The sequence below is a fragment of the Stegostoma tigrinum genome, chromosome 14 (genome assembly GCF_030684315.1).
Source record: "Stegostoma tigrinum isolate sSteTig4 chromosome 14, sSteTig4.hap1, whole genome shotgun sequence".
Classification (NCBI taxonomy): Eukaryota; Metazoa; Chordata; class Chondrichthyes; order Orectolobiformes; family Stegostomatidae; genus Stegostoma; species Stegostoma tigrinum.
Window position 1 is genome coordinate 5,051,468 of NC_081367.1, and position 10,758 is coordinate 5,062,225.

General features: G+C 43.4%; 1 protein-coding gene across 1 annotated transcript; it reads right to left on the minus strand.

Moving 5' to 3' along the window:
* Nucleotides 1–607: 607 nt before the first annotated feature.
* fbxo45 (F-box protein 45) lies at nucleotides 608–10,758 on the minus strand. The gene is made up of 2 exons (XM_048542553.2): nucleotides 10,140–10,758; nucleotides 608–3,407 (listed from the first exon to the last, which is right to left on the minus strand). The coding sequence occupies exons 1-2, from the start codon at nucleotides 10,713–10,715 to the stop codon at nucleotides 3,222–3,224; spliced, it is 762 nt and encodes a 253-aa protein (XP_048398510.1). The 5' UTR covers nucleotides 10,716–10,758; the 3' UTR covers nucleotides 608–3,221.

The window sequence follows — 10,758 nt, forward strand, 5'->3', positions numbered from 1 at the left end:
AGCTGTTTAAATTCTGACCAGGCAACTGGACTCTTATCAGGGTGTTGCCATGGGAAATGCAATGTGGACTGGCAGTTTCCAAGATTATTTCCTCAATGAAAAAGGGCTAATATATGTACAAGTGCCTTTTGGTTACATATCCAGGAGGAATAGGACTTGACTCATGAACTCCCCCTCTATCCTATAAGGTCGGAAGCTTGCCCAGGGCAGGGGAGTCCATAACAAGAGAGCATAGGTTTAAGGTGAGAGAGGAAAAATTTAAAAAGGGACCTAAATGGTAACTTTTTTCACGCAGAAGGTGGTGCGTGTATGGAATGAGCTCCCAGAGGTGGTGGAGGAGGCTGGTATAGTTACATTTAAAAGGCATCTGGATGAGTGCATGAGCAGGAAGGGTTTAGAGGGACATGGGCCAAATGTTGGCAAATGGGTCTAGACTAACTTAAGATATTTAGTTGGTATGGACAAGTTGAACAGTAGGGTCTGTTTCTGTGCTGTACATCTCCATGACTTGACAGTCTATGACTTTATTTAAATGCTGAGCTAGGCTTTCTTATAAACCCATCGCTTCAAGAGAAACAAATTCCAGCTGCAAGACCATTGTCCAGACTGAAAATTACTACTCCAGATTTATTTACAGATAACATTATGTACAAATGCAGAAATAAACGGGTCAGGTAAATTTTAGCACAAACTGAAAAAAAGAGACACTCTGGATTGACTGCTTAAAATTGAAGACTCCTCCAGGTAAATCTCTGGTGAAAGGATTTCTCCAGGGTTCTCACTCTCTCCCTGGTACAGAAATGGCAGCTGAAGTAACAGAAGGTCAGATATCCCCTTAGAATCATAAGGACACTGTCTAGTTTTGTCCAACCGAAACAGATGTACAAAGATTTTATGTTCTAAATTAGCTAAAGCATAAACAAAATGGTTTTACTATTTGACAATAATAGAAATTCTGAAAAAAAAACTAGTTATTACACTTCCCTCAAGTTCCTTTGTAATTTATTTAACGTGCCAGTTGTAACTCTTGAGATAAAGCAGTGATGACCTGAAACTAAGATAAATCATGTTATATTTTACACGAGGATAACTGGAAAACATACATTTAATACAGTGCAGAGTTCCAAGTCTCCTCATTGCGGTCTTAATGCCCATAAGCAAGATGTAGTGTACTGTCAAGCAGCCTCAGCCATGCTCTGCAGTCCCCTGATCAAAGTTGAAGATCACACACATTTTATCAATTCATTCTCAGGGTAAAATAACTTCTTTTCATTAACAAATGGTAGAATTCAGGTCACTTAAAATTTCGCACAAATTCCATGGCATTTGCACAAATGAAAGGTTGTAAATAGCAAAAGACCAAGTTCAAACCATCATGTGCATAACACACACACACACAAAAAATTAACTAAAGTTACAAAAATACACAAAAGTAACGAAAGTACAATTTTATAGCAGCAATACGTTTCATCATGGCTGCCTTGTACCAGACAGAAACGTGCAGTAAAATCAACAACTTCACATTTGAGTAGATTTTTAAAAAATAAATACCCTCCCATTTTCTAATTGGAAATTCAGATTAAAATGCAGGCCCAGTCATCACTGTACAATAGCTAGGCTAAAAAGTGAAGGCTCCAGGCCCAACCACTGGGATTGCTCTCATCTTCGGAGTAGCCCATTTCTAAAACATATTACTGCAACACCACTGGTACAGAACCTAGAACAACATCATGACCCCCAGAGGCATATGGAATTTTGGGAAACCTGAGAGACAGTTATACCATATGGGCAGTACTTATTCCCATTTCCTGACCCCAGGAATATTTGGAAAGCTTCCTATAGAAACTCCTAGTGTGTAAAACAGCATCCAGTACCATTCCCCAGATTGCCTAAAATCACCTGGCATTCCTGTTTTGAAGGCCGGGGCCTTCTGAGGAAGGGTCACTCGACCCAAAACGTTAACTCTGATTTCCCTCCACAGATGCTGCCAGACCTGCTGAGCTTTTCCAGCAATTTCTGTTTTTGCTTCAAATTCACAGTGGAATTAGATTCTAGCCCATGCTGTATGATTCAATAGTCCTGAACATTTATTCCAGCACTCTAGCAAGGTTCAAACAGAAATGAATAACATGAATAATTGTTTACCTGGCGCATTCATCAGGGAACTGCTGAAAGTTATGTATACTTCAGCTTACAACATGCATTTGAATTTGTCAATTTGGTGCATTCATCGCAGAGCTCGCAAAACAAATTCATGGTTTAAAAAAGCTGAAATATTGACCACTAACACTGTACAACAGCCTTGCAAATAAACCATTCAGTTCAAAAGAACATGTCAGTTTGTGCTGCAGCTTTTGATGGGTTCAGTGAGATTGAAGTGAAACTGGGTATTAAGTCAACTCACTTGTAAACCATTTTCTAAACAGGTAAGGCTCAGATTGGACCATTAGATACAACTTTCCACTTTGCCCTGTAAAACTAACTTGAAATAGGAACAAAGAAGAAAGTGAAGAACTGGTGGTAAAGAGGGTAGAGGGAGTTCCCTTTACTGTTGATAACACTGCCTGAAACTGAATCAGCTAAATGTGATCAAGGTCAAGAGAATCAGGGAACTGTCAAGTGGCAAAGTGTCAACTGCTTCTTTGAAGGAACCAATTGTTAAAACATTTACATGTCAGATGCCACGAGCACTACCTGTTCCTTGGCACAGACCTGCCATGCAGTGATCCATGTGACATTAGCCACACTACTTCATTCACATCTCCACTCTCCCATTCCCAGAAGATACTTCCTTGTGAGTCCAGCCCATGTCACGGTAATAAATAACTTAAAATCCTGAGCTTTGCAGCATTTGATCACAATCAAATGTGTTTCAAGATGCAGCCAGGGTACACAATTGTAGTGAAATCTCTAACTAGAAAAATGATTTGAGTTACAGTCTTACTCTGTTCCTATCTCCCCCTTCCATTGTTACAGTGAAATTGTACACAGCATGTTATAATAAAACAGACACACAACATCACAACATACACACAGATTATTTAGACATATATACAATGGTGATCCAGCCATATGGGTTTGCTGGCTGGCAGTCCTCACTGCACTCCCTTGGACTAATGCGCATCACTCCTTTTGACTGCCTGGAATCGATAAGACTATCCATGGCCCTTTGAGCAGCTTGCTTTGGTTCTAAGATGTAAACTTGTTCAGTTTACCCACAATCAACCATCAAGTGGTTTGCCCAGATACACCATAGTCACCTCAGTGTTACCATAAACTGCTGACACTGCTGGATACAGACATGCTTTTGGCAAGCCTCGGAAAGCTACGCCAAGGAATTCATAGCCTCGTTCAAATGCTAAAGTCTTGTCTTCCATGTCAAGAATGACACGTATCCTTTCCCCAATCTGTAGAAAGAAGTAGGCAACAAATTTATAAAGAGGTACAAAACTCATCAATATATCATGACATATTTTCTACTTGAGATTTCAGCTGAGTTTCTCTGTGTGTAGTCAAGAAAGCATTTAATTCCCCAGACTGCTAGCATTTTGAGGATCACTTTTTAATATATTTGGCTTACACAATATTTCGCATGAGCACAGGAACTGATCATTTAACGGAACAGGTTATTTATGCTTCTATCTCAGCATAAATATCTTACTTTCAAAATAAGCTCTTTTCCATGTTGTTAATCTCGTCTCCGTTTATAAATGTCTATATTAGATGCCTTGGCCAGTCCATATGGTTATGAATTCCAGATTCCCACCATTCTCTCGGTAGAGATTTCTCCTGAACTTTTTATCAGATTCATGAATAACTAGCTTATATTCGTGCCTCCTAACTGTGGCCATCTGCAGTAATGGAAATATCATCTCTATGCATGCTCTATAAAGCCATTTCATAATTAACGAGCCCTATTAGATCATCCTTTTGCCTGTGAGAAAGTGCTCAAGCCGGTACAAACTGCCCTGATGTATACAACCTCAGTTCTGTCATCATTCATTTAATTTTGTTTTGCAATTTATCCATGCATTGACTTTTCCTTGGAATTATGGAGACCAGGTTTGTGAATAAAGCAAGCTCATAACATGGACATTGAACTAAAAACAAACTAGTCAGGTTATTGAAACTATAGGTTTGAGCATACGATCCTGCATCAGAGGAAGGTAGCTGTTTAATACCCACAAGAGGTTTCTAAATGTCTTATAATGACTGAACATTGTGAAATTGGAGAATTTTAAACATTTTTTAAAAATTGCTATTAATCTTTGCATGTTCCCATAGTGGTATTATAGAAGCTGCTGCACTGCATAAAGATCAGGTCATTCTCTGTTGCAGTTTCCCCCCAATGTTTATGGCTTACAGGAGCTATCTGGTACTTTAGATCTTAAGTAGGAGCAGGAGTAGGTCATTCAGCCCTTCAAGCCTGGTCAGCCATTTGAGACCCGTGGCTGCAAATTCAGTTCCTGCCTGCCTCCTTAATTTTAAGCTCCATTGTAGATCAAAACCTTGTCAGGTTAACCCTGAAGATACTCAATGACCCAGCCTCCACTGCAGCATGGACAAGAGAATTCCAAATACTAACAATACCAAGAATGGAATCTTTCAATCTGTCTTAAATTGGAAATCTGTTAGCTTCAAACTGTACCTCAGTTGTAAAATCCCCTGCAAGATACAACCCCAGCATTTACTCCATCAAACCCTCTCAGAATCATACATGTTTCAGTAAAATCACCTCTCATTCTTCTGAACGCCAAGGTGCTTTCACCCAACTTGTTTAGCCTCCTACATCCCAGGAAACAGGCTAATGAATTTCGATGCAAGCATGTCCCTCCTGCAGTAAGGAGACAAACTGTGTACAGCACAAATGGTGTAGTCACACCAACGCCCTGCACAGAAGCAGCAACATTTCCCTACTTTTATGTTCCATCCCCATCAATAAAAGCCAATATTCTATTTTCCAAATCACTTGCTGTAACTGCATGCTTGTTTTTTGATTCACAGAAAAGGATTTCTAGATCTCTGTAAGGTAGCATTCATAGCCTCTCTCCATTTAACCGATATTCTGATTTTTCTAGTCTTCCTACCAAAGTGATCTCACATTCCTCATTTTAACCTCCAACTTTTGCCCCATTGTTTAACTTAGAAGTTGATTTGAAAATTTTGTACGCTCCTTGCGACTTGCTTTCCCTTCTAGATTTGAATCAACAGCAAATCTGACTGTAACACAGTCTGCCTCTTCATGCAAGTCATTATTAATATGGATAATGCACAGGTGACACCCTCGCACTGAACCCTATGATACCTCACTAGTTCACCAGCCTGAAAATGACCAATTTATTACAGAATATATTTCCTGTTTGTTACCCAATCTCTACCTATGAAAATACATCCACCCCAGCACCAGAAGATTTTATCGTGTGGCAAGCATTTATGTAGCGCCTCATCAAATGCTTTGTGGAAAACTTTGTACATATCTGAGATAATAAAATGTGAGGCTGGATGAACACAGCAGGCCCAGCAGCATCTCAGGAGCACAAAAGCTGACATTTCGGGCCTAGACCCTTCATCAGACAGGGGGATGGGGTGAGGGTTCTGGAATAAATAGGGAGGGGGAGGCGGAGGCGGATCGAAGATGGAGAGAAAAGAAGATAGGTGGAGAGGAGAGTATAGGTGGGGATGTAGGGTGGGGATAGGTCAGTCCAGGGAAGACGGACAGGTCAAGGAGGTGGGATGAGGTTAGTAGGTAGGAGATGGAGGTGTGGCGTGGGGTGGGAGGAAGAACAGGTTAGGGAGGCAGAGACAGGTTGGACTGGTTTTGGGATGCAGTGGGTGGAGGGGAAGAGCTGGGCTGGTTGTGTGGTGCAGTGCGGGGAGGTGACGAACTAGGCTGGTTTTGGGATGCGGTGGGGGAAGGGGAGATTTTGAAGCTGGTGAAGTCCACATTGATACCATTGGGCTGCAGGGTTCCCAAGCGGAATATGAGTTGCTGTTCCTGCAGGTGCAGATCTGGTTTCCTTTATCTGCTCTGCTTTATTACATCCTCAAAAAATTGTAATAAATTTGCAAAACACTATTTTCCTTTCACAGCCTGACTGTAGTACGATTGACATTACAATAACTGGTCTACAGTTAATTTCATGCTGTCTGTTTCCCTCCTCTGCTGAACAGCAGCGTTATATTTGAAATTTTCCAATACACTGAGTTCTTTCAAGAACCTGGGGAATTTTGGAAGATTACAACCAATGCATTCACTATCTATGCAGCCTAAAATGCAGGCCTTTAATCCCAGTAGGCTTCTTTGTGCTTTTTCTTTAGAGATTATGGTTGCCCAACAGCCCCTTCTTGCATCTTGATTTTCTATTGTTCATAGGATCGTTTTTGCATCTTCTACAGTAAAGATATAAAAGATTTGTTCAAAGCCTCTGCCAATTTCTTATTTAACATTATTCATTCCTCAATCTCATTCCCTAAGGGACTAATACTTGGTTACTCTCCTTTTCACATATTTGTAGAAACTTTTACTTTATTTGAATACTTCTTACTAGCTTACCATATTTACCATCTCTCTTTTTTAAAAAATCATCTTTGCTGTTTGTAAAGTGGTCTTTCTCTGGGCTACCACTGAGCCTCTTTCCGAAGGGACCACTCTCTCCGTGACTCCCTTGTCTGCTCCACACTCCCCTCCAGCCTCACCACACCCGGCACTTTCCCCTGCAATCACAGGAAGTGCTACACCTGCCCCCACACTTCCTCCCTCACCCCCATCCCAGGCCCCAAGAAGACTTTCCACATCAAGCAGATGTTCACCTGCACATCTGCCAATGTGGTATACTACATCCGTGGCTTCCTCTACATCGGGGAAACCAAGCAGAGGCTTGGGGACTGCTTTGCAGAGCACCTATGCTCGGTTCGCATTAAACAACTGCACCTCCCAGTCACGAACCATTTCAACTCCCCCTCCCATTCCTTAGATGACATGTCCATCCTGGGCCTCCTGCTGTGCCACCCGAAGGTTGCAGGAACTGCAGCTCATATTCCGCTTGGGAACCCTGCAGCCCAATGGTATCAATGTGGATTTCACAAGTTTCAAAATCTATCTACCCCCAATGCATCCCAAAACCAGCCCAGCTCGTCCCCACCTCCCTAACCTGTTCTTCCTCTCACCTACACCCTCCTCCCACCTCAAGCTGCACCTCGATTTCCTACCTACTAACCTCAGCCTGCCCCCTTGACCTGTCCGTCCTCCCCGGACTGACCTATCCCCTCCCTACCTCCCCACCTACACTCACCTCTACAGGCTCCATCCCTGCCCCTTTAACTTGTCTGTCTCCTCTCCACCTATCTTCTCCTCTATCCATCTTCAATCCATTCCCCCTCTGTCCCTATTTATTTCAGAACCCTCTCCCCCTCGCCCTTTTCTGATGAAGGGTCTAGGCCCGAAATGTCAGCTTTCCTGCTCCTAAGATGTTGCTTGGCCTGCTGTGTTCATCCGGCTTTACACTTTGTTATCTCAGATTCTCCAGAATCTGAAGTTCCCATTATCTTTGTAGCACATGTCTTTTCTGTCAATTTGATCCAGTCCAAATAAAAACTGAAAGAACTGCAGATGCTGTAAATCAGGAGCAAAAACAAAATTGCTGGAAAAGCTCAGCAGGTCTGGCAGCATCCGTGAAGAAAAAAACAGAGTTAACGTTTTGGGTCCAGTGACCCTTCCTCAGAATGGAGTCAATCGGCCCAAAAGATTAACTCTGAATTCTCTCCACAGATGCTGCCAGACCTGCTGAGCTTTACCAGCAATTTTTATTATTGTCTCATAAATCTGGTAACATTTGGTATACTCCTAAGAAATAGTATTCTCCTAAGAACCCGCGTCAACTACTTAGTTTAAAGTCTCCATATAGCACCAGTCTGATTTTTCTCTTTTGAAACTCAGGTAGACTCACTCATGCGAACAGGATATAATACATTTTAAAAGAACAAAGCAGCTAGAAATACCTTAAACTAAATAAACTGCACAGCATATTGATGAACAATATCATCAGATATTCATATACAAGTTGAAGAAACTCACTGCCTAAAAGTGAGGCTCAGTCAGAAACTCTCGTTAGCACTTAAGCAGTATTTAGATATTGACTTATGGTGCCATAGCCTTCGGGGCAATGAGCCAAGAACGTAGTTAGACCACTGTTGACTGCTGCAGGCACAATCAGCTGAATGGCCTCCTTCCGTGCTGGAAGCATCCATGAGTTTATCAGAATTGAAGAATTTTCACCTCACCTCAGATTTCAGGTATAAGAAAAGGAAGAAAAATTGAACATTTATGCTAAGTTAGGCTTACAAACAATTTCTATGAATGAAGATCTTTAACGCCTTATTTGTCATGACAGAATTAAAACTGCAACTGCCCATTTTAATTCTTAAAAACTTCATTTTCTTGCTCCAACTCATGTATAGACACCATATTCCTCTCACCCACCACTTGAGATAAATACAGGGTGTCAATCTTTTGCATTAAGCAGAAAACCTAAGAGCCAGATAGCTCTGGGATTAGAGGATTTAAAGTGGTAGGGAAAAGGCTCAAGCGGAGATAAATGCAGAACAAATTAGTTGGACTCAGTGGAATAGCATATGCTTGTAGTATATTCTGTGAACAACGACAATAAATTGAATCCTCTTTCAGTCAGGCCGGGAGATTGTGTTGCTGGAAGTAACTGGGATGAATTTTACACAAATAATTTGCATTACGTAACTCCCAATCTAGAGACACAGAGAGCCTATTTATAAGCAGTCACCCCCCACATCTCCCTGTACACAGTTAAGTACATTAATGGAATGTGCAATAATATCAACATTTCAGTCACTGAGCTAAAAGTCTCTAATTCTAATGGTGGGTTTCATCTATTCGGTCAGTAACTGACCTCATGTAATTGAATCAATGTCAAATGCTGTTATGTCAATTGCAAGCTGCCTCCAGGAAGGCTGGGCTGTGTGCAATTCAGATTCTGATTTTAACTCCAACGTTTTTCTCTTTCCTCTCAAGACATTAAAAAAAATAGTGAAAATGGTCTTAGTGTGTCAGTTCGAAGCTTGATGGGTCTTGTAGTTTTAGTCCACAAGATGTGTCAAACAAGAATAAAATTACAAACAGAATCTCCTGAACACAGCAGGAAGATTTTCTTCCCTAGAATCATGTAGTGACTGACGGAGAGTTACATAATGCAAATTATCTGAGTAAAATGCATCCCAGATACATTTAACATCATAACCTCCCAGCCTGACTGACAGGGGATTCCATTCATCGTCACCGAGGCCAGGATTTATGATGTCATGATCTGCTGCTTAAAACAAAACGTAATATGTCTTGATGAATTCTGAAAGCAATGATAACCTTGCCTAACAATTCTCTTAGAGATGGAGAGCCCAAATGATGCACAGGTTTGCTGGCCTACATTTTTTCTTAATGTTGGGAGCTCATGAATGACAACATGCAAAGATCCTGAGTTAGATGCTCAAAAGGCATTAGAAACACAAAGGGTGAGTAAAAATGGCACTTCAACCTGAAAAATCAGAATGAGAATGCAAGTGCATATGACTAGAGACAATATACACACATTGCAAATGGGGTTGATAAATGTTCATCTTTGACATTGTTAATGCTGCATATTCCATTGAAAGAGTTTGGAAAGAACGTCTCTACTTGAGAAAAAAAAGTGTTTTTTGTTTGTGTTCCTGAAAAATAGTGGGTTACTGTTAACAAATGCGACGTGTTTCCTCTCGCTGCATCACTACACAGACACGCAGGAAGCAAGCTAAGAATCCATAAAATAATACACAAAGATCTTCCGATTACCCTAATGTTCCCCATCCCTCCCCATTGTTGTCTCTCTAAACCCTTCCCCATTCACACAGCTCCCTGAACGCTAAACCCACCTCCTCCTGACAGCCCTACCCAGTTCCTTGACCCTCTACTCATCCCAAACTCCCCGATCCCTAGCTCTCCTCCCCACCAGCAACCTCCTCCCCCCCCCCCCCGCCTTGCTGCTACCCCTCCCCTCCCTACCCCTTTCCCTCCCGGTGCCCCCTCCCTCCCCACCCCTTTCCCTCCCGGTGCCCCCTCCCTCCCCCAGCAACAGTACCTGGTATTTGGGCGCGTTATTACACTGCGGGAAGCTGCCGGCCGCCTCGCCGCTGTGCAGCAGGTTGTTGTCCACCAGGTTCCAGCCCCAGCTCTGGTCGTCGCTGCCCAGCAGGGCGACGTAGCCCTGGCACTGGAGGGGGGCGCGGCGGGTGGCCACACCGATGACAGCCACGGTGCCCAGGGGTCCCTCCCACCAGATCTCCCAGGCGTGGCGGCCCTCGCTGAAGCCGATGTGGGCCCGGGCACCGTCCGTGCTCTGGGCGATGGGGTTGCGGTGCAGGGTGAAGCCGTTGCGCTTGATGTAGACGTTGCGGGAGCAGTCGGCCGAGCTCCAGGCGTGTCGCAGGGCCCGGGCCTTGGCCTTGTAGCTGCTCAGGTTACACAGGATGTCCGAGCTCAGCGCCTCCTCGCTCAGCAGCCGCTGGCACACGCTCCTCCAAACCTCGCTGTTCTCGTCCGCCTCCAGGCAGCGGTTCCAGTGGCGGCAAACCAGCGAGCAGCTCAATAGCTCGGGCAGCTCCAGGTAGGAGAAGAGCAGCTCCAACACCCGGGCCGGCAGCTTCCCGGCCGCCATCTTCCCCCGCCCCCCCGCCGGCGGGGGAGCACGCGCGGCCCCG

Coding starts and splice junctions, on each gene's coding strand:
- fbxo45 (XM_048542553.2), bottom strand. CDS start 10,715: ATGGCGGCCGGGAAGCTGCCGGCCCGGGTGTTGGAGCTGCTCTTCTCC. Junction 3,408..10,139: donor ATAACGCGCCCAAATACCAG/GTACTGTTGCTG, acceptor TTCTTTCTACAG/ATTGGGGAAAGGATACGTGT.